The sequence below is a fragment of the Pecten maximus genome, unplaced genomic scaffold (assembly GCF_902652985.1).
Source record: "Pecten maximus unplaced genomic scaffold, xPecMax1.1, whole genome shotgun sequence".
In the NCBI taxonomy this organism is placed as follows: domain Eukaryota; kingdom Metazoa; phylum Mollusca; class Bivalvia; order Pectinida; family Pectinidae; genus Pecten; species Pecten maximus.
The window spans coordinates 91,248-116,090 of NW_022979523.1; the positions used below are offsets into that span (position 1 = coordinate 91,248).

At 34.0% G+C, this 24,843-nt stretch overlaps 1 protein-coding gene across 1 annotated transcript; it reads right to left on the reverse strand.

Moving 5' to 3' along the window:
• Positions 1–361: 361 nt before the first annotated feature.
• LOC117318792 (receptor-type tyrosine-protein phosphatase epsilon-like) lies at positions 362–23,075 on the reverse strand. Its single transcript, XM_033873747.1, has 26 exons — positions 23,060–23,075; positions 22,068–22,160; positions 21,615–21,710; positions 20,526–20,621; positions 20,018–20,110; positions 19,522–19,617; positions 15,566–15,655; positions 15,267–15,395; positions 14,917–15,034; positions 14,366–14,508; positions 13,270–13,457; positions 12,693–12,780; positions 12,184–12,260; positions 11,667–11,703; positions 11,275–11,372; positions 9,938–10,066; positions 9,685–9,830; positions 8,886–9,021; positions 8,032–8,178; positions 5,494–5,593; positions 5,011–5,084; positions 4,345–4,470; positions 3,711–3,827; positions 3,243–3,400; positions 2,935–3,070; positions 362–2,158 (listed from the first exon to the last, which is right to left on the reverse strand). Exons 1-26 carry the CDS (start codon positions 23,073–23,075, stop codon positions 2,090–2,092), a joined length of 2,796 nt encoding a protein of 931 aa, XP_033729638.1. The 3' UTR covers positions 362–2,089.
• Between the last annotated feature and the right edge of the window lie 1,768 nt (positions 23,076–24,843).

Consider the following 24,843-nt stretch of genomic DNA (forward strand, 5'->3'; position numbering starts at 1 on the left):
TAAACAAGTGTCATGTAGTTTACATTATCTGCTGTTTTTGAGTACTCTCGCTTGTGTGTCGTCCATGATTTTTTTATTTTAAGCCTGATATATTCATTGAATGATTGGTAACATATCATGATCAACCATGAAAACTCAGATAAGATGAGCTGCCGAGGTGTTATTTCATTTCAATATCGTTTTCAAATTTCAGGAGATATATATTTGCTATTTTTGCTTAAGCGTATTTTGCACCTTTTCATCTGTAAACTAACATCAATTTGATTCTAAATGCATTTGAATAATGATAATAATAATCATAAAAAAGAACTAAAAAACGAAAACAAACAAAAGAACAAACAAACAACAACAACAAACTACAGAAAATGCAATAATTCAGAATTGTCAACTTTATTAATTGTAATAAAAAACAGCATCATTTATGACAAGAGGTCCATGGGCCTGAACGATCACCTGGGTTTTGATATATTTCAGTCTAGTTGATCCATTTTATCACTGCCTATCAGGTCGTGGGGGTCAGTCAGGGTCAAAATGTAAATACCATAAAGGTATCATCTCAAACTAGGTCGATCTATTTCCAATTACAAATCAACAAGTGATGCCGTTAAATATGAGTTTCCTATATTAAATTACAGTCATTTATTTATAGTAACTATTTTACTCCCATCTCAGGGGAAACTATTTTTGACCCCGTAGGTCCTCAGGGGATCTGAACAACAACAATTCGAAACTTGGATGGTCTCTAGTGACGGGAAGTTTATTCAGAATTTCATTTCATGTGTTTCAGAAAGAATGGACGACGTACGACGTATGGCGATGGACAAAAGGCGATTAGAAAAGGTGAAAAATAACAACATTCCTCATGCTCCAGTAAGCTTCCAAATAGCGACTTATCAGTGCAATATCATGCTAGTCTTTGTGTAGAATATTAATATTGGATATTTTGATATTGTTGATAAGTACACATTGTCATATTTTGCTTTATTAATAACAATAAACATGGGATGAAGCGATTGTCAGTCTCCGTATAAGCATCAATTCATTATTTTGAAAAAACAATTGAAAAAGGTACACCAAAAACATTTTTCATACTATAAACACAGCGATGTATATGCCATTGCAGACAATTAAAAATCATAAATTTTCGTTTGTCTTGTTAATAAGGCAACATATCACAGACTTTGTCCTTGATAAAACCTTCATATTAAATAGATTCATATAACAATATTTTGACATATACGTCAAACAATATATGGCACCCAGCAATTTATAATAATAAGAAACAATCCATGAAATCAAATTAATACATTTCACATCGAGTTAACATGTATAACCGTAGTGAGAAATCTACATTGGAATATACAAGTGTCGAAAAAACGAAATTCTTATTTCAGTGAGAGGGGGTATGAACAGCAAAACATTAGCACAAGAATACGTAGAACATTCTTATTCAGAGCGATCCGCCGTATATATAGAGCTGTGTTGCTGCATAAGCATGGGGAAGAAAAGCAAAAAAAAAAAAAAAAAACAATAAAAATACACAAATAAACAATGTAACGCTGCAATAAACCTTCAATCTTTTTAAAGCAAAATAAAGTATGTTTGCAATATAGAAAAATATATATAACAATGTAAAATAATAAGAAAACGAATGAGATTCAATATCAGTCAAAAAATGACAAATAAAAACGTCCCACAGAAAACAAAAAAATCCGTACACTGGTAAAAGTGATATGTAAAACATCAGTATGCATATATACAACATAATTACTTTCTAACGAAATGAGTGAAATCCATGATAGAAGAAAACAACCTTGCTATTTGTTTTGATTAATTGTCGTCGCGTCATTGAAAAAAATGCTAGCATATGGAAAGATTCAGATATTCACAGGAAAATTGTCACGTTCTGCAAGCTATGGAAGCTAAAGTATATACACATCGGTAGTGGTATCCAGGTACTCATTAATCAGTTCATGTACACGTCGTTGGTATCCAGGTACCCATTAATTACTTCATGTGCATGTCGGCGTTATCCAGGTACTCATTAATTAGTTTATGTTCACGTTGATGGTTTCCAGGTACTCATTAATCAGTTCATGTACACGTCGGTGGTATCCAAGAAGTCTTTGATCATGTTGTAGCAGGATTGGTACTGGTCCTGAAAGTTTAAATTTAATTTCATTTGATCGAAATAAACAGTGAGTCATTCCGATGATGATGATAATAACACGCCAAAATGATGAGATAGGTAAATACATTTTCCAGACCAACAAGGTTGGCAATAACAAAAAAGAAGAAAAACATGGTTCGTCTTCATCCGATGCAAACGACTGAAATACCTTTTCTATAATATAATATTTATCGCTGAACCTAATTACATCTTATGCTGATAAATGGAAATGGATACATGACATAACATTAACCATGTTTTGACTAATATCCGAATTTAAGATTAACATACTATTTTTGAGGTAAATAGATTATAACTGTAGATACAGGTTGATACATTATTTAATAATAGTAGTGAATTGTGCTAAATAAAATGTTCACAAAAAAAACAAACAAAACAAGCAAAAAACAGACGAACAACCAAAACAAAAACAATAATTATAAATAAAAAAAAGCCATACTAAAATTTGGATTATACCTTAATCAAGAAAACCGCCAGGAAAGCATAAGAACAAAAGATGGAAATGTAATGGAAACAATGGAGTCTCTGCTCTGATGATTCTAGATCAGTTACTATGGGATGTAATATTCTCCAAGTTAGAATCTTGGCAGTAGAACAATTGCAGTATTATTAGGTTTAAAAAAGGTTGACGTTCGTATTGAACAAGAAATAAATTCCTAACGTAATCATGATGGCGACGAACATATTATTGCTATCATCGACTAAAGCTCGTCTTTAAGCAGTGAACATGTCAATATACGTACAAAATTGGTCACAAATGCTGGACGTCGCACAAGCAGCTGACGTGAAATCTGAAAGATATCTACTTCTTCGTCGCTCTTCATTTGGTCTCGGGCATTACTGATACAACAGAACAGCCCACTCTGGGAATAGCCATCACTGAAACATCAAAGCAGCATGATTATATGACGTAGAAAACAAAATAAATTTCTCTCACATCCTTAACAGTCGTTGATAATGTTTGCTGACGTCTCACAAAGTATATAATACAAGGTATATTCACTGACGTATAAAGTATATCATAGATAAGTATGAAGGTAAAACTACATACCGACACATGACTATTGTTGTCTTGGTATCGTCCGATTTGCGTCTGCTGTCAACAAGTTCCAGTAGGTGAAGCAACATGGACGAATCCTTGGGGGCTGATGATTCTCTACCCCATCCAGTCACGTGGAACACTCGAACAGTGGAATTAAAGCTGTTCACCTGTGAGGAATACATTCCAAATATCTATATTTACATGCAAAATATAATAAAACTGAAATGTGACACTACCAGGACTTAGAAATAGCACTGCTGACATAGAATATAACAAAACCACGTCTTTTAAGATATTTCCAGGAAGTCATTTATATGAATGTAGGATAGAGATGGTCCATGGGCACCGAATGTTGTTAAAGACTGAGACTCTGTCATGTCCTCACCCTTACGAAATATTTAAAGGAACTTTTATTTTACCAAAATCTTTAAAAAAAAGTTAGACATTTTGTATCATATTATAATATTTATACATTACCGCGTTTTCGATTGCAATTTCAAGCAAATCAACATTTGCTATCGTTGAAGATTTCCCCCTGTGTTCCAACGTAAAATCTCCGATAGATTTATCTTCGTCTTCACTTGGAAGCCAATTCTAGGATAGGTTAAACGTATGATGTTAAAATGTAATGTGATTATATCTTGATATATGGATTGTACAGTCCAACGAGTGCTCAACTATTTTATAGTTTATTCGCTTAAACACTAATTGACTGGACAACATGCCTCAATTTTATCGTAAAGAAAATTCTTTGAGTGTTACAAGACCATGGCACATGTCGTGTGTTGGACCTCTGTGATGTACCACATAAATGACATCACAGGTCACTGATGCAATACTACCACCGGCTGAACAGTTTGGAATATAAAAGTTATACCAATATGAACATTCTCAGAGATAGACTTTTTAAAAATCCGTTTTCAGTTTAAAATTTAATGATAAGTTTTCTTTGATTTTGTGAATCAAACCGGCCACAGACTGGGGCCCATCAGAATATATGGCTTTACGGTAAATTATTCTGTTTGTTAACTCTCAATATCCTGATTTTGATAGACGAAATTAAAGATGAGAGTATCTACTTTGGGTAATATTTGTGTGGAAATACACATACAATCTCTTCCGGCTGGATGATGACTATTGTCTGACAGCTGTGGTCCATTATCATCGTCAACAGATCCACCACGGTGTCCTCCAGAGGAGTCTGTGTGACGATATACCCAGATTTGGATGTATAGGACTATGTGAAATGATAAACACATATCTTTGACATTATACATCAGAATGGCAATTTTGACAAATTTCTTGTAGGCAGAAAAAATGTGAATGAAAGGTTCACCCAATATAGACAGAAAGAAATTATAGAAAAAGCCCCAATAAACAGGTGTAATTTCAGCAACGAGATTCAATGGAAGGAAAGAAACCTTATATTGTTTGATATCATAGAACTTCAGTACGTTTAAATTGGCTGTAATACCATTCATATTAATCGCAATGTTTCCCCTATTGACAAGGAAAAGTAAGCATAATCCACCAAAAATTACGAATGCATGTCCTCATCTATATCATTGAATAATATTACAAAAGGTTACAATGACCTACATGCAATTATCAATATAGATTTTATTCAACGATGCTTTGTTATCAATTCAAATATTCACCTATAAATCATATATAGACATAAATTTAATTTTGCATCATTCTTATTAATTAATTATTAGTTAATCAATTAGCACACATATGCTAATCAATCGATTAAAACCAGATGACAGATACTTACAGGCACTGACACTGCATTGATATAATCCGGTCTACCAGTAGCCTGTGATCGAAGGTACGCCCTGAACTTGTCAACTGAACAGAAGCATCGTTTCATTGTCATTAACACAATTTTATACTACATATTAAGTACTCTTATCGATATTTTATTATACATGGTAGTCTGACCGGTTGTGTAATGTGGAGAAAGGAATGCCACTTATCGCTTTAATTTTCGATAGAATTATATACAAACATACCATAGTTCATTAGAAGTAAAATCATGAATAAATGTAAAGTTCGTGTCACAAACACGTTTTAGATTTGCTTCAGACTACAGGTAAAACACAAAAATATGAACTATCGTAAAATACAATGTTTACAGTGATTACATTGATAACTATCCAAAGATTCCGTCGTATGAGGGGATAACTTGATGAATTAGAGATCATCAGAAGTACATCAGTTATATACCTATATTGCGTCATGTTTGATGGATTTTTACCTGCTAGTACAGATAAGGTCCTGTTCTTCATCTTGTTGGATGGCAGTAAGGCGGCTTGGTAGTCTGTCTCTTTGTAAGCTGGTTTCATAGACTGTGTCAGCTAAACACAATGTTTGTTGTAAGATTTACATAGTTGTAAATACATGTAATGACGCCAAGTACACACTAAATGTACGCGTTGAAAAAAGATGAACTAAAGAAAGGATTACTTAAACGAACTTTAGGCTTAAAATCGGCAAGTTACTCAGGAAACGGAGATATATATAAACCTGTAATATGCATGGTGTATGTACATAACACAAAACAACATCTTTTTCAATGAGGTAGTGTGTGTTGTAGAAAATTCTACGTTAAAGTACGTTCATCTCAAAGTCTACATGACATTTTGTCTTTCATATGTGTAACAACCTTGTAAGACGGATCTATCACTGAACATGTAAACTGAGACATGAATTTAACTTTACAAAAACAAATATAAAAAGACATATCTCGGCAATGTTTTAAATAAAGTTTCCTTCTCAATTAAAAAACTATCCCTCGTACACTTTACATACTCTATATATATATATAAGTTTACAAGTTCAGATGACAATTGCAATAATAACAAATTTTCGTTGTATTCAGTGTGCTCCTTTAAGAGACCAACCAACCAATTGTTTTCCCATAGACTTTAGTGTTAACGTTTTGGATTATTTCATTCAAATTCTTGAATTGAATATGACGATTATGGTTTATAACAAAAGTTTAGGGTCTGATATAACACCTAATCAAAAAAAAAAGTTGGGTCCTTCAGCTCAAATTTTCTCCAGGGTAGCCATTTTGAAAATAGGTGAATTTCGCAATAAAAATTCTCAAAAATCGTAAATGTTTACCTGTTTATTATTATTACGTGAACTTTTGGGAAAAAAACCAATCGGACTTACGAAATTTATATCAACATTTCTTATTGATAGTTACCTATCAGGTTACATATCTATTTTCTCACTTCATAACATACTGGCCAATCAGTGGCTGCCAGACATTTTATCCTTGGCTCAATGTTCTATACATAGGGGCTGTTTCAAAAATATATTTTTTCAATTGGTTGGTTGTTCCCTATAGCATCTTTCACATTTTTCAAATATAACTTTTCTGGAACAGGATAGAACCATAGGATATGCTATCAAAATATGCAGTGCCTGACTGCAAGTCTTAGGCTGGTAGGTTGATTCTTCTATTGGTACCGGATATGAAATTCTTAAGAGAAAACCACATTAAAATTGAGTTAATTTTGAAATGTAAATTTTAATATCTTGATAAGCTTTGAATTTGAAGTGATGGCTTTTGGTTAATATCCAAGTATAGAAATCGTGCTACTTAGAAATATAAACAAATCAGATATAGAATAAAAATCAAGGGCAGATAACTCAATGTTATCTCCTCCACCCCCTAATTTCTGGTCTTTTTGTAAAAATAAAGAAAAAAAGGCCGAACGAGAAAAAAAATTAGGAGTAGAGCCATTATTTAGATAAAAGAGTCGAAACACAGACACAGAACACGGAACCGAGCAAGTGACAACAAAAAATAACCAAATATATCACCAAACACTGAACTGGGGTAGTGACAACAGAACAACCAAACACATCACCGAATACCGAATCGGGGTAGTGACAAAAGAACAACCAGACACACACCCACACATTGAACCGGGGTAGTGCCAGCAGTACAACCAGCATCCCACCGTACCCCGAGCCACGATATATACCGCTACCATTGAACTATAGAATGTATGTCCGTATCTGTCCGGTCTATGGTCCTCCTTGTAACACTACATGTGTCATATTTTCATCATCAATCCCCCCTGAATCTCAATTTCTCTCTAAATTCTTCTACAATGCCTCCAAGATGAGAATCCCGTCCGAAAATGTGCTAGTCGTTCCCATCATCTGGTTTCCAGGGACGCTACATGGCACAAAATGTCATATGCGGTAGCTCGCTAAAGAGACCAACCAACCAATTGTTTTCCCATAGACTTTAGTGTTAACGTTTTGGATTATTTCATTCAAATTCTTGAATTGAATATGACGATTATGGTTTATAACAAAAGTTTAGGGTCTGATATAACACCTAACCAAAAAAAAAAAAGTTGGGTCCTTCAGCTCAAGTTTTCTCCAGGGTAGCCATTTTGAAAATAGGTGAATTTCGCAGTAAAAATTCTCAAAAGTCGTAAATGTTTACCTGTTTATTATTATTACGTGAACTTTTGGGAAAAAACTAATCGGACTTACGAAATTTATATCAACATTTTTTATTGATAGTTACCTATCAGGCTACATATCTATTTTCTCACTTCATAACATACTGGCCAATCAGTGGCTGCTAGACATTTTATCCTTGGCTCAACGTTCTATACACAGGGGCTGTTTCAAAAATATATTTTTTCAATTGGTTGGTTGTTCCCTATAAACAATAATGTACTTTTTTCCAAATATTGTTTTTCAGTTTTCTTGGCGTTTTATCGATATCGTAATTATACATTAGTGGAAAATGTGATATTACCTGGAATTCCTTCCTCAGCTTTGTTTGGTTCGTTGCGCCGCCATTTGAGAGAGCAGTAAGTGTCGCGTGGTACTTCATTCTTGGAATCAGGGTGTCTGGCATATCGAAGGCTTCGATAAGGAGCTGGTGTACAGCTATGTATTGTTCCTGGATAAAAATATGTGTAGGCATTAAGGATATTCAATATCATCTCATAATTGGTAAAAACTGCTGTACATTATTAATGAAGTGTATTTCGTTAAACCTAGGACCCGCATGAAATGCGCCAAGGATTTAATCGTGAGAATGATGAAATTTATATTTGTCAACATCTGTTTAGTTTGGTGGCATATTACTTCAGACTCTTGGAAGTTTTTCTGAAAGGCTGAGTATATGTTAGAACGTACCAGAAAAGGCACCACAAACCTTTCAACATGTTTAAATATCACCTAGAGATATGTTAAAGATGTCTTATCTTTAAATAGACGAAAAAATTGTATGGCAGTTGTCGATGGTGAATTACAAGACGCTCACTCTATTAGGGCCCCTGGTCTTAGTGTATTTTTCAGGTGCATCCACGCACATGTATATATTGGTAATATTCCCCATGTGGATTTGATGACAGATGCAAACTCGCTGGAACGTTCTTTTGGGGCATTTTTAAGAGAGAAAAAAGATATCCTCTGCTTTTCGAAGTAATTACAACAGAACTTTGGCTCCGACCAGTACTGAGCATTTATATAACATTGCATAGACATATGAATGGGTAAGAATATATAAGAGAGTATTTTTGAATAAGACATTGGCATATAATCTGAAAAGTATTAAAGCAATTTCATAAAAAAAATATGTATAATTTAACATGTTTTACTTACTGCAGTTTGAACCATATTGATCCTATCCTTCCGCATGGTTTTGATGTATTGCTTTACGTCAATGTGTCCGGACTCCTTCCCGTATTCCAGGAGAGCATCCAGGGCAATGAATGTTCCTGTTCTGCCTATGCCAGCACTGCCAAAACAGTTTGTTAAACATTTAATTTACACATTAGCGTCGGCGCAAATAAAATCTAAAACATAATACAATATCGTCAATACACAATAAACAGTGAAATTATTTCGGCATATTAATAACCAGGATAATGTGATCAACCCATTTTAAACAAGACATGATTCGCGACATAAACTGGAAACCAATTGTAGGGACCCAGAACCAAATAAAAACTAGGATGTTGGTTGTTCCCGCTTTGGCAGAAGATTTATTAGGAAGGTGAATGCATTGGATATTCAGGTGAGAGAAGTTTCATAAGGATCCTGTGTGGACTGGGCAATACATGTTGATGTAAATATAAAGAACAAATGTAATTTTTTACTATTTAGTTTTTATCAGGGGAGTTAATCAAGTGTGTAATTCTTTGCAAGTTTAGTTTTTGGTGCTGAATTCAATACAAGATGTTGACCCCCATATAGAAAAGTTCAAATTGGTAGAATTTTTAAATATTCTATTTTTAGGTCTGCATGATGACATTCATCTATTCTAAAGTAGGGATATTGGACCAGTGTTGAAACTCCATTTAAGCAAAACAGTGATAATCGTTAACCTTATCGTGTATGGGAAATAATTTGGTTCCGTGATTCCTATAAGGACGAACGGTTGATAAAGGTATCTTCTTACCTGCAGTGAACAACCATTTTCCCTGCCAAGACGGTCTGGTAGTTCATCACGCGGCGGTGGAAGACAACGAGTTCGTTTGGGTCTGGAGTCCCGTGGTCGGGCCACGTGGTGTAATGGAACTGATGTATCTGACGTACTGACTTCGTCTGAATGAATAATAAAGAACATTTAGGATAATAGCTATCAAGGTGCAGACATACATACACATGAAGTTTGTCTTTTCCAACTGCTGTTATTTCAGTATTATTTATACCTTCTTTTCTGTTACTGTAAGGTCACGGATGACGTAGAAGGCATACGACCTTTCCCTGTCCATAGTGATGCTGAAATTTGCCGTAGTCAAAGGTTCTCCCTCATCTGGCCAATACTTGTCGCACTTCGGCTAAAATTTGGAGAGAAAAAATAAGATTGGCATTGGTTATCAAATCCTTTAACTTCGGATTAATCAATATTTGCTTATATCATATTTATCGACATTTCATCTTATTCGTGTTCTCTGCCCATTTCAAACAGTCAAACAGACCGGACCTAACGGTCTCCACTCCATGGTTGTAATATTCCTCTAATTCCTCTATACTAGACAGTAATCATACCTGTTTCGTCAAAATATATAACACAACTATGATGATTAATATGTATATTTATCAGCAATATATTGTCTCAACAACTATCTGACTGCGTAAATGCTAACAGTCAATTTGTTTTAACGTTCAGAGTTAGAAACGGGAGATAAAACTGATAAGGAATTAATAAAATGAAACATCTGAATTTTAACAATGAGCTACTGTGACGTATAAGTTATAAGGAAATATAAAAACAGCCGTTTTCTTCTCTTGATAGAGAATAGAAAAACAAATCTCAAAACATGTTGTCATACTTGCGTCTTCTTCAAAAAAACATAATATTCAAAATATTGAAATAAACGTGTATGGTGTGAGCTCCGGGACAAGAATGAACACCTTGAACATCCCCTTATCAATGACTCGAATATCTTTTGCTTAAGACAAATATCTCATGCATATCCAAGCATACCTGTAAATACGACTGGTCGTACTTGGAGGGACAAATGGTTCCTTCTCAATACCACCGGAGGAAATTATATAATGTTACCATCTCTGTTCCGCGACGCATTTATTGTTTCTTTGGGTAGTTGATTCGGATAACTATTTAATAGCATTTTTATTCAATAATTCAGTTTCAAAAATTGATTAAGGATTGGTTCTCCCATTTGTTTGCTCATTATTTGTTTCCAGAGACAATATTTAATAAGTTTTAATTTTCCTTGATTGTCTAAGACGTAACCTTGCCTTAATACCGTATTTGTAAGCTAACTTGCTGTATTAAATGTAAAATAAACGTTTAAAGCCTACCAACAAAAGACACCTCTAATTAATGAAGGCGGACTGGAATAAAATGACAATAACCGAAATGCGATTATCCGAAATAAGGTAATACAAATGTTTTCTCGTTAATTCATCATAACTGGTGTACTGTCGTTGAAGAAAAACAATGAAGATACGGGAGAACTTTTCTTTAAATTCAATCAATGCATATCAAATAAATTTTTTAAGTGTTTCAAAATGTACTTACTCTTCCTCCTTCGATGATATTTGTCAACATGACAATTTTTCCAGTCCGCAGCTGCCAAATCATTCGCCAGAAATCATTCACAGTGCCAGGCCTCGGTCCTAAAATTGGAATATATATATACTAACAGACGCTTCTTCAAGGACAAACAGTATGTATTGTTGTTCCACTCAGTTACATTAAATTTTTCGTATTTCTTAACGTAGATGGCTGTATGAGAGAAAACCATCTGCGATCGTATGAACCTATTTTATGAAGAAATAAGAAAACAATGTACATGATATTTTTTTTAATGGAATATTTTATTATTAGCGACCTAATTTCAAAGGTTACTCAGATTTAACCGGCGTTACAACTATGTGCAGTTAAGTATTCTCTGGTTTACACATGCTTACCTTGTGTTGCTACGTATTCCGCAGTTTTTCTAACACTCTGTAAGATATGAAAAAACACATTGTAATATTTAATAGTAGCATTATCATAATATATAATTAAAACATATTATATTTCATCATTTGATAACTCAATAATAAGTTTCTGTCAGATCATGAATGACATGGTGAGCCAATTTTTTAAATTTGACAAATCGTTAAGATAAGGAAAATGGTGTCAATGATCTTTAAAAACCCAGGGCGAATGATGTTTTATTTAACTTGTTCAGTGTGACATATAAGATTTATTGCATAAAGGATTTACAATTATATATATGGGGCAACCACATTTAGTTACAGGTTGGAAGGGAAGTTTTTCCTGCAGTTGTGGTATTTAGTACAACCTATAAGCTAAAGTATGAGCGATTTTACTATTTTCGTCACGACTAGATAGAAACAGACTCATATAATTGACAAGCAAGGTTAAGTAAGTTTTAGGTTTCGGGTTATTCTTCTGTTATCTCTCATTAACTATACTAACATCGATGTAGTTGGCGTTGATGTAATCGGAGTGTGGATCTTTGTCAACTGTATCAAGTATCACACGGGAATGATCATCTGTAAAAGATAGCATGGCGATCCTGTATGGCAGATTTACAATATACAATAACATTGTATAGAAAAAAGGATTGTCTTTTTCAAGTCATGAGTGAGCGATTTGTATCATAAAACTGTACAACGACCTTAGACGGTTGGTCTATTGATAGAGCGCGTGTATACACGCTCCATAAGTTAAGCTACAGGTTCAACTCAGTCATGGCGTGACAAAGGGGTTAATCGGCCTTGAAACGTTGCGACACTTTGAACACGTTCATTGTCTTTTGTACAAAGTAACATTTTGATATAGGAAAAATCAGACCGATAATTTAAATACATTTTAGTTCCTAAACGGACTAAGTTTATAAAGGATAAATCATTATCATTTAACGATTGCAATATTATTTTAGTGTTATTTCCTCGTGGATAATAATTGAACAAAGATATACTTACAGGGAAACGTGGTTTTAAATCTGTTCTTTGCTTTGTTTTGTTGTAACATTCCAATGGTATGTGCATGTAAAGCTCCAGACGGTATAGACTATAACAGGAAAGGAAAGTACATGTGGAATCTTGGTTTTTTTTTTTTTTTTAGAAACGCAACAAAATTCATAATATAAAAAGGATTATCCTTTGGTTTTTATTCGTTGATATTGACTTTCTTTTTAAATGACATATATGTTACTTTTAAAATATGTTTCAGGGAACATGTTATTTCAAAACGATTGCTTATTAACCCTACTTATGAAGGAGACAAAAAATGAGGTGAGGTCAAACCTTGAATACCAAAGTCTACACATGCGCTGTTTTCAAAATTATTTGTTTGTTATCTGATTGTAATGTATCTTTCCTTACACGCATACATATCATACAGCATGCAATATACTAATAATAAAGTCCATCATTTTCATAACATAAGTATAGTTATCTATTTCTTTTTCTGACTTCATTTTCTCGTTTTAATACAGAGTACATTACCGTTTATCATGTAAATTGTTTACACTGATTATGTTTTTTTTAGATTATGTACCTTGTATTCGTTCTCGAAAGCCTTGGCCTTGTTTTTCAGTTTTGTTTGGGCAAGAGATTTGAGGCTGGAGACAGGAAATCCAACAGGACCGGTATTATAGTAGACGCTACCACTAGATCCGGCTTCTCTTCCTACCTCCTCAGTGTTAACATAAACATTGGCTGTGTCCTCGTGTGACTCGTCTGGATCTGTTTTGTACATCACACATAAACATTAGTTTCTGTACCATGCTATGCATTACCAAAAGTTATATATACTTTCCACAATTAAAAAGCTCAAAAACATATATAACATCCAGAAGAAATTGAACCTCTATATTTTGTACGTAGTTTTATGTTTTATGTTTAGGACTCTGTTATTAGTTGGTTATTTAATTGTGTTAGTAAAATATGCTTGTAAAATCTTAATTTCATACATATTTTGGAAAAAATAGAACATACAGTGACGGCGATGAAGTATTTATAACATTATTCATTATATCTATTCAGATAATAGTCTCTTTTTATTATTATTTTTCTATGAAATGTTTCTCACAATGAAACATGGATCACTTAATGTATTACTGTAGATGTTTTTCTCTGCAACCTCAGGTTTGCAAGACGGGTCTTCTGTTTCTATCGCAGAACATTTAATCTTAATTACCCCTGAAGTATCGGACTGTATTGCATTTTTACCAGTGAAATGTTCATTCTAAAAATAATATTTATTCACTAGTGAAAAATATCACATTTTTTCTTATATTGAAAAATATCACTTTGGCTGATTTGACTGATCAATGGTATTACTTTAAAACTTCCCGGTAGATTTTACTGTAAATGTAATCAACAGAATATCCAATAGTATATTGTGAAAAATCAAAATATTAGCCCTAACTCGTGAAATATATTTGCTATTACTGAAGACACTGTTAGATATTCTCTATGTCTATCATAGCAATATCGAAACATGTTTTTATGATGTCGATCGTGAGCATTGGTATTTGCTGCGCATATTTTTTGCAGGTGGGTATGTGAGACGAAGAGATTTGAGGCCAGGATAATAGTCTCCCTTTATTATTTTTTCTATGTTTTGTTTCTCAAGATGAAACCTAGATCACCTAATGGATTACTGTAGTCGTTTCTCTCTGTAACCCCAGATTTGCCAGATGAGTCTTGCGGTGTGTTGTTTATGTTCTTCTTGTGTACATTGGAAAGGCCGATATCAGTAAAGGATTCCTGTTTACCAGCACTCAAGCGACGTCTGGAAAAATGGCACGAATACATCGAATGTCACAAATGTATAAGTATGAGGCTCTTCATGCAATATGAACATGTTCAATAGTGTGTTTTAACAATGCTCTTTCATCACTGAAATATCTTCAATAAAACTGTGACTCTCAAAATCGATTAAATGGGGAGAGGGTCAACACATTGATGGGTGGAATAAAAAAAAACAGGAGGGTGAGTTTTTTTTTTGCTTCTTGGAAGTGGCACGTCATCAAAAGAAGAATCTGTGTATATATTATGTGTATTGTGTATAAACATATTCAGCTATGCAAACATATTCGTAGAACATTTTAAAAACTGTCATATAAATTATTAATTATGTGTAAATTGTACATCTTAGCTACCTATTTACTACATATCGATAAACATTGATATATATTACCTTCTGATGATGATGACAATAACAATAGCGATGACAGCTACAACAATCACCCCTGCAATAGCTCCTACTATTGGTCCAACGTCTACTGGTGGTGGACTTTCGGATTGTTGGGCTTGTTCTGTTACAGAGAAAAAATAGCATTAAAGAATTTTGAATGATTTCAAACACCTAACAAAATGGAAATACAGTACAAAACTTCATTGTCGAACTATTTATATATCAAAACAGCCGTTTGCAAACTGGAATAAATATTATTCTACAAACATTTGTATTCGACCTAGCACTTATTTTGCCTTTATCTTTACTTAACTGAGAAGAAACGCATAGGTAGAAATAAAAAATACAAGTACTTGTATTGCAGAATTTCCCTTTGTAGCCAGGTTCACATTCGGTCGCGCAAGCACCAGTGTCATGCATACAACTACTACAATGGCCGCAGGTCATGTTGCACTTCAATCCGTATAAACCCGCCTTACATTCTGTAGAAAGTCAAAGAAAACAAGATTAAAGCTTTGCGACCGTTAAGTAATGTTGTTTTCATTATAAGATATGCGTAACTTAACAACAGTTCTATCATAACTATGATTCGCTCATCATTTGTTCATTACAATATATATTTTTCTACCAACACTGCTATAAATAAACTTACCCGTGCATTCCCCGCTCTGTTGATCACATTTAACGCAACTGCTATTGCATTTCATCGAACAGTTTGTACCGTAAAATCCCATGTTACAACCTAGAAATTAAATAACGTAATATAATGACGAAGATGAGAAGTATTGTTTTTGTAGTTTTATGTATTCGTTCCTTCACGCCATAAAATGAAAGCTCTCCAATGCTCTTGATAACAGAATTTAACAACATCAAAAACTCAGCTGTGATGTAATCAATTGTTATAACGTAAATTAAGATATTTGGGTTGTGGCTTTGTAAGGTACGTAGCTATTGGTAGTAGAGTTATTACATCTATAGTCATATTTAACGAAAATACAAAGCTAGCAATTACATCTATAATGATATTTTATGAAAATAGAAAGCTTAAAGTAGATTGTCACAGCACTCTTTTGTATCTGTAACAATTATCGACATACGTTCATAAACCAAGCAACTGCCCCACGCATGTGGGTTAATGTTGCATTTATAAATAAAAAGAACAAAAAACATCATGTTTTAATATAAATTCAATATTTAATGATTTCCCGGTTAGTTCTGTTTGTTTTTTTGATCGGATTTTAATGTTAGGTGTCCAACGTCTTTATCGGGATGTTTTCGTCGTTCCTCGTGTTCTCGCGTGGTCACGTGACCGGCACGAAGGACTACATTAACACTTGGTCGGTAAATATGGCCAGAGCACCCGACCAACGTATTTTGTCGTACAAACAAATATGATACACTTGTTCATCGTGCTAAGAAACCGAGAAAAAGTGCTGTACATTCTTCTATTTATTCAAGTATGGTTACATAACGGCGTTATCAACTGATGTTAATTGAAGAAATGCCGATTAATTGACTACTTTTTAAGTAATTTTGACGATGTTTGTCATTTTCGTAAGAATGTACAGCACTTTTCGTTGCTCTCATACAATTACCTTCACGCTCGTACCGGTTTCATAAGTATTGATTTAGGGTAGTCGGGTGCTCTAGGATGATTCATAGAGCAAGTGTTAATGTTCATTCTCCAATATTGGAACTCTTCAGTGTTTTAAGTATCGAAATCGGCATATAGAAACGAACAAACGTTAATAAACGAATGCAATGGATCGTAATTAATTCAATTAATTATTTACAGATGATTTCCAAAGACATAAGGTATAGTTAGAAGTTTTCGGCTGTACACATGCAAGTTTGTAAATTCGTCACTGTGATGAAACCACCGTCCTCGTCGTTGCCATGACAGCCGATCGAAGCTGCGATCACGAATGCACTGACAAAGTGAAAGTATTTTTCGCAACATGCGGTTTAAACTTAAAATTACAATCACACCTCATATTGATTAGGGTTGTTTAATCATACCTGATCAATTGAATTATCAGAAAACTAACAAAAAAATTAAAAAACACAGAATGAAGCCTTCTTGTCAGGCAGTGCAGACACAACGCGGGATCTGTAAACAATGTGACGTCATTGGAATGTACAACTTGCAACAATGTACAACAATGTATATTTTACATGAATACACTAATGAGCAATAAAACGGGACGCAACATTAACCCACGTGCGCATGTGGATTTCAAACCCGCAACCTAGAGGTGGAGTGCTTGTGATAAAGCGTTGGGACGCCTTAACCACTCGGCCATCGCAGCCCGTCTGACATGCAAGCTCCAAAATTTAACAAACTAAGTAAAAACGTCGTCGGATTTGAAATAATAAACATTCTGGACGCACCGTTTTTCGGCTTGGTAATTGAGAAATTACTTCCGTGAACACAGCAGAGGATTTTAATCCTCCAGTTTGCATAAAATATGTCGTTTTATTATTCTTCAGAAGGGTATGGTTCCTAAAATTCGTGTTTGTGGAGTTTCTACTAGTAAAATTTCATTTGCTGCTTGTATAAACACGAGGATACTTTTCATAGAGCTACGGATTTTTGTAACATTTGCTTAAGTTAGATTAACGATTTGTATTTCACAACAACTTCGTTTCTTACGAATGCGCAAAAACCTGGCGATACTTTATGCCATATCCACCGTGTCGCAACTTTCTGTAGGAAATCAATTCAAAACCGTACGTAAGCATGGCCTTTTTAACAGAAATTACGTCGTACTCAATTTCAAATTATCATAAGAGAACGACCCTGATATGTGTTTAATCGTTGCGATAGAAACAAATTTTAAATGTCGTTTTGGTTTGGTTTATTTTGTATAACGTCCTATTAACAGCTAAGGTCATTTAAGGACGGCCTCCCGTGCGTGCGACATGTATGCGTGTGATGAGTGCGTATGTGTGTTTTGGGAAGGCTGCGGTATATTTGTGTTAAGTCTCCTTGTGATAGGCCGGATCTTTTGCCGATTTATAGTGCTACCTCACTGAAGCATACCGCCGAATACACCCAGTAGCACACCCCACCCGGTCACATTATACTGACAACGGGCGAACCAGTCGTCCCACTCCTAATTTGCTGAGCGCTAAGCAGGAGCAGCAACTACCATTTTTAAAGACTCTGGTATGTCTCGGCCAAGGGACAGAACCCAAAGCCTTCCTCACAGGGGCGAACGCTCAACTAAAGGCCAAAAGTGAGGCATTGTCAAGGGAGACATTATGAAGAAAAAAGTTGTTAAGAAAGAGGAGAAAAGATAAGATCCCAAGTGTAGTCGCCTCTTACGATCATGCAATGGGGGCAGCAGGTACAATTCGTACGCCCTACCTGCAGGGCACTTTAAATGTCGAGGATGGTTACCGGGAAAATAGTTATTTTCATAAAATTTATTGTAGGCATATCCAACAGTACGTTTATTTTAAGACAACCTAATTAAAATATAAATGGTCATTCTCACTACGTTACATGAACATCTAACAACATCCCATAAGGGATCACGTTCTGATGACCTTGCACCGTCTTTTTTAATGGATATATGAATAAATATTAAAATCATTTTGTTTTTAAACAAAATTCTACAGTAGACCTGGTGGTTTGTGAGTGACAATAACTTCAAAAGCAATCACCGCGTGACGAAATATTGTTTAACGGCGTTCCGAGGAAAGTATTCCATTTTATCTACGTCTCAGATACCAGAGGTCGGATAGTTACATGGACGTCAGAATAAACCAAAATTTGACACAGAAAGTACACACACAAAAAAAACTCACAATATTTTGACCAAAAAAATCCAAATTTTTCCGACACCAAAATATCCCAATTTACGGTATGTGTATTACAGTCAGCAAAATCATAGACAGCACATGTAGATGTGCATTAAGTACATACATGAATGCACGTATATGGAAGCTACAGGTAAGTAATTGGACAGCTAAAGGTGCGATATTGAATGAGCACATACTTCTGCAAAGCAATATCACGAGTATTTAACAAATGTGACACAGCCTTTTTTGTCATAACTCTCCAAGTATATCTGGTATGTAGATGTATATACCCAGTGTCAGATTTCCCATAAACTACAATTGTTCCTTAAGGTTAGAATCAGAATGCTTACATTAAACATACATATATATGTATACATATTCAAACACTTTATTGAGAGCGCATCACCTGCATTAATTCGTATTTCGATTTTTATCATTATCAAAATGACACCAAAATCTAATCGAGCTTATTCCTCAAACCTGTAATGCATCAATTTGTTTAATGTACCATACATTACCTGCTTTTAAACAAATTGATGTAAAGTTATAGGTACTCCTTGTTGCAAAACTTGTTATCTTTTTAAATCGAATGTCTAATGATTTCATATTGAAAAGAAAATTCTTGCTAAATAATCATTAGCTCAAACCGTATAAAATGGTAAAAAAGCACAATATTGATTTCATCGACTAGAATATATTTTTCGGTTAAGAAAACGAGTACGTTTCATTTATTGATAAAGTGAGTATTACTGAATTGATCTGAATATTTCACATTATATGATATAGTAAACTGTTATTTACCTATACAGTGTCCTGAGTTCCTTCTACACGACGTCTCATTACAATTTATAGGACAGTCCTGATCACATGCATTGCCGTACTTTCCAGTAACGCATTCTGAAAACATAAGAATACATGATTGATCATTATTTGTTTGCCTGCTATCGCCATTTATCAGTTTCAATTGCACGAGTTATAACACGTTATTGTTATTATGTAAGACGAACTAATTGATTCAATGAAAAATGCCATGTTCTTAAACTATTGAAACGCCTTCTCATGTTACCAGAATATTGAAATTTGTGCTAATGACACATATATATTTTCGATCATCATAAACATGAATCACTCATACGTAATATAGCTATCAAAAAAGAACGATATCGTATAAATCAATAACAGCCTTGAACATACATTTTCTCTTTTAAAGTCAGTTTTAGTTCAGATCTTAACCGATCTCATGATATATTTGCAATATCATTCAGACATGGTCGTTATTGATTAAACAGTAACTCACCTGTACAGGACCCTGTGTCCCGTTCACATGTGTCCTTACAATTTCCTGAACAGTTCTGAACACAGTTAGCACCGTACTTTCCATGAGAACAGTCTATAAAATATTATATTTCTCAACAGCAAATGGTACTTAAACACATATCATCGTTGTGTCGTCATTTGAATGTCACAGAGTTATCAACTTAATTACCATAATTAGTTAAACTAGTGTATTTTTTTAATAACTCTCATGTATTCTATTAATAACTCTCATGTGTTATATTAATAAATTTCTCAACAGATAATGAACTCTCCAATATCAAGACAAAGAGGCTGTACGTTCAAGTAAGATATAAGCCCAAAACTTATGTAAAGCATTGAGCAGTCTGAGGCGCCTAAGACTGCTCATTATTGTACACGATAAACAAGTTTGGCTTATACTCATTACGTTGATGACTGTAAGGCCTGCATTGGTATCACTGTGTTTAAATATGCAATACTATTATCTAATTTATAAAGTTGTTGATTACCATGACAGTTCCCGTTATCTTTCTCGCATAAACTATTCAGGCAATTTCTAGAACAATTCAGTTCACATTTGTCCCCGTGCTTCTGGGGAACACAATCTATAAAAAATGGAAATAAAAGGAAAATCATAATTATTAATGCATCATATCTGGAGATGGACTTTCATATGATAGGTTATCCTCGTTGTATCTAACTTATTCGTTTTAGTCAAATGTTTATTGACTATTGTGAAAAGGTCCTCATACTTGTGTATATGAGAATATGTGTAGTCAATCCTGTATAGTGATTACACTGTATCCCAGACTGATTTTCACAGGTAAGTTAGGACTATGTAACTTGTGATTCTAATCTCAAACCCAACGTAAGGTCACTGAAGTGTAAATGCATGCTCTCAAGTAAGTTCACCTGTGTGTGCGGCCATTGCAACCGGAGAAAGGGACCGGTCAAGAGGCGTTATGCCCATAAAATGCAGGGAGCTGGGTGTTCCAATAGTTTATTAGGACCGAGTGTCCTAAGGAAGCCTATAATTAAGCCAAGTATACAGTATCATACAAGTGGAAGGTAGTATATGGAAACTGCATAAATTAAGTATAGACACTTGATGTGTGCCTTGGTCCAGGAGGTGCAGTGCTGTACATACATTTAAATCTTTGGAAGCAGACTGGAGATAACATCGAAACTTTGTGTTCGCAACTTGAGGAATAGACTTTCATAGCACGGTTACGTGGGATAGTTATATAAGGACAACAATATATAATTATTTAGTTATGTAGGTGATATAAATGCATAGGTGTACTGTGTTATAGCGTCGCGTTAGTGGTTATGTTAGCATTGTATATGTTGTACATGTAGGTAGCTTATTTCTTAAAATTTTGTTTATAATAAATATTTGTTTGCATATATTTCTGTGTTGTGAAGTCTATCAGCTGATAAGTGAACTGGCCTTTTTGTCTCTATCAATAAGCATTTTTCACGGAGTGCAATGTATTCTTCAATGTAACAAACGTTGATAATGCATTTATTAACGAAAAGAATATTAATGGATTAGTAGAGGCAGTCAATAGTATATAATATAGTAGACTGTTATTTACCTATACAGTCTCCTGAGCCCCTTCTACACAACGTCTCATTACAATGTTTAGGACAGTCCTTATCACATGCATTACTGTACTTTCCAGCAACGCATTCTAAAAATATAATGCATAATAGATCATTACTAATTTTTTCCAGCTATTACTTTTGATAATTTCTATTTTCATCATAACATGTAATAGTTACCATATCAAAGACAAATTAATTGATACAATGAACAAATGCCGTGTTCTCGGAATATTGAAGCGTGACAGACAGGCACGTAATCGATCATCGTATTCGTCAATCAATCATTCGAAACATAGCTATAAGACAACGATGCCTGCCATACACTGTACCAATAATCGCCATGGACTTTGATCTTATTATTTTTATGAAATATCAGAACTATTATTCAGTCATAGCCGTAAGATTATTTTGGTACATAATATCTAAATTAAACAGTAACTTACCTGTACAGGATCCTGTGTCCCGTTTACATGTGTCCTTACAATTTCCTGAACAGTTCTGTTCACAGTTAGTACCGTACTTTCCAGAAACACAGTCTGTAAAATATAATGTCGCAATAGAAAATGATACTTCAACTCATATCAACGTTTTATCGTTATTTGAATATCTTAGCATTATCATCTTAATTTCTCTAACTTGTTTAATACAACGATGAATAAGGTTTACAACCACACAATTATCAATTTAATTTTTTTGTATGATTTTGAATTATAAGTATAATGATAATCATTACCGAAGATGTGTCACTGTCATGGACGGTGCAAAGCAAAAATCCAGTATTTAACTCCGAGATGAATTAAAACCTTTTCATTCTAAATTTATATAAAGAGAAATATTGTTCGGATACAGATAAATGTAGTGTTTTATTTATCATTGATTCAGACACTTGATAATAAATAGAGGATATCTAACAGTGTCTTCAGTAATACCAAATATAATTCACGAGTGGGGCTAATATTAAATAATATCAAAATATAAGCCACACGAGTGAAATATATTTGGTATTACTGAAGACACTGTTAGATATTCTGTTAATTGCATTTTTTATCAACGAAAAACCTACCCCGTATGCTAACTAGGCCTACAGCGATAATTTGTAAACAAAAAAAGTAGTTCCCCCTGTCCAGGTGCTGACATATATGTCGGGCTTTCTGATTGGTCAATTATTTTGATATTTTCTAATCGTTAATTTGATTGGTCAAATCAGCAAAAGTGATATTTTTCACTAGTGAAAAATATCACTTTTATAGAATGAATAATTTTTGAATTTTCACTTGTAAAAATGTAATAAATTGTTATAGTCTCTACATGATAATGTTCAATGAATACATAAAGCAAATAAATGAAATAGGTCATTCAATGAAATATTTTCAACACGTAACCTGTGGCAGCGTAAAAGACAAAATTTCGACTGAGCTTGTAACGGGACAAATACATACGACAGAGACCATCGTGGAATCTTCATCAAAACATGTATTTAGTATTTGTTATATGTGAAAACAATACACATTATATAACTATTAATAATCTGTCACAACAGTTGAACTGTATTGGCGAACACACACAAACAAACATTTAAAATTTATCTCGATTTATGATATTTTACAGATAACAAATCTTTTAATGCATGCTTTTCTGACTTTTCAAAATTAACGGTCTTAATCGTGATATTTAATATTCCAAATTTATCATTATAAAATCACGAATATGTTCGTAAGTTTGAAAGCCGTAACTCACCGTAACATTTCCCGTTGTCTTTCTCACACAGTCGGTCCTGACAATTTGTAGAGCAGTCCTGTTCACATCTAATGCCGTACTGCCGCGGAACACAATCTTAAAGCATGTAAAATAACGATAACTTCCTTCGTCAAATATGTGTTCTTTTATTATCAATATTTCCTTATGTATCTTTGTCATTAATGTAAACACTGCCTTATTTTGTTGGATGCATTAACCATGGAGTAAGTAGTGAGAATCATATCGCCACTTGACCACCACATTATAACACATTTCCCCGTGACATTTTCACGCAGCATTTCCTAACAATTTGTAAGGCAGTCATAATCGCATGTTTTCATATTTTTCAGGAATGCATTCTGAAATCATAAGAACCTTCCCAAAAATGACTATATTAACGGATCGGACTGATCGCTTTCTTCATTTCATTCCCTTAATATCACCATTTTGATTATTATCTTCATTTAATTATAAGCATAGTAGTTGGATTGTTTCCGTGTATAATAATTACACCGACTATAAACTGTAACTCACCGACACAGTTTCCAGTGTCCTTCACACACAATGATTGATTGCAATTTTTGGGACAGTCCTGATGACATGTACTATTGAACTTCCCGGGAATACAGTCTGAAAATATAAGAGTCCTCTTTAACTTTTTCTTATAGCAGACATTACCGCTCCTTGTTCGTATCATTTATACAATAGCAAATACATAGTGTAGACATTGTACAGTTAAAGGAATCGTTAATCCTTAACAAACACATTGCGATACCACAAAAATTACGGAATAAAACAGCCTTTTGATCGTAAAGATATTGATATTATAATTATCACCTAGATTTCGCATTCTCATGATTTTGCTCGCACACGCTTTCAAAGTAATTTGTAGAGCAATCCTGGCCACAAATAATGCCGTTATTGTCAGCAACGCAGTCCGATAAAAACAAACTAAATATGATTGTTAGCTTCTTAAAATATGTTTTCATTGGTACTTTATATGCGATCATTTTGCATAATGCTATCACTTTGAATATACTGTACATGTACTTTGACTCACTTACATAATAATCCTTATAAACTACGTTTTCTTGCTGACTCGAAAATTTCCTGTCTAAATTCTTATATACAGTCCTGTTCCTTCCATTCTTAATGTTATTGTGTCAGGGTTGAATTTTAATATAATTTGATTCCAAAACTACGTGATAATAAATGGAAACCTCATTGTGTTGCTACCTTGAGCAATTCCAAGATTAAGTCTTTATGCAATCTTCTTACTTCTAATATTAGTGCTGCAAAAAGTTGCAGTCGTATTGAGATAATGGTTAATCAAGAGGAAAATTAATAGAAAGCGTGTTTGTTTCGAAGAACTCGCAAGAGATTTTCATCAATCTTGAATATCCACGTCTTAAAAACGTCCCTTCTTTCAAAAGTTTTTATTTTGCACTTTTTACACTACCGCCTTTCTTCCTATGTTATGAA

Excerpts from the sequence above, each read along its gene's own strand:
- LOC117318792 (XM_033873747.1), bottom strand. Across the intron at positions 20,622-21,614 it reads GGGCTCAGGAGACTGTATAG|ATTGTGTTCCCCAGAAGCAC; the intron begins GTAAATAACAGT and ends CATTTTTTATAG. Across the intron at positions 19,618-20,017 it reads GGACACAGGGTCCTGTACAG|AATGCGTTACTGGAAAGTAC; the intron begins GTGAGTTACTGT and ends TTATGTTTTCAG.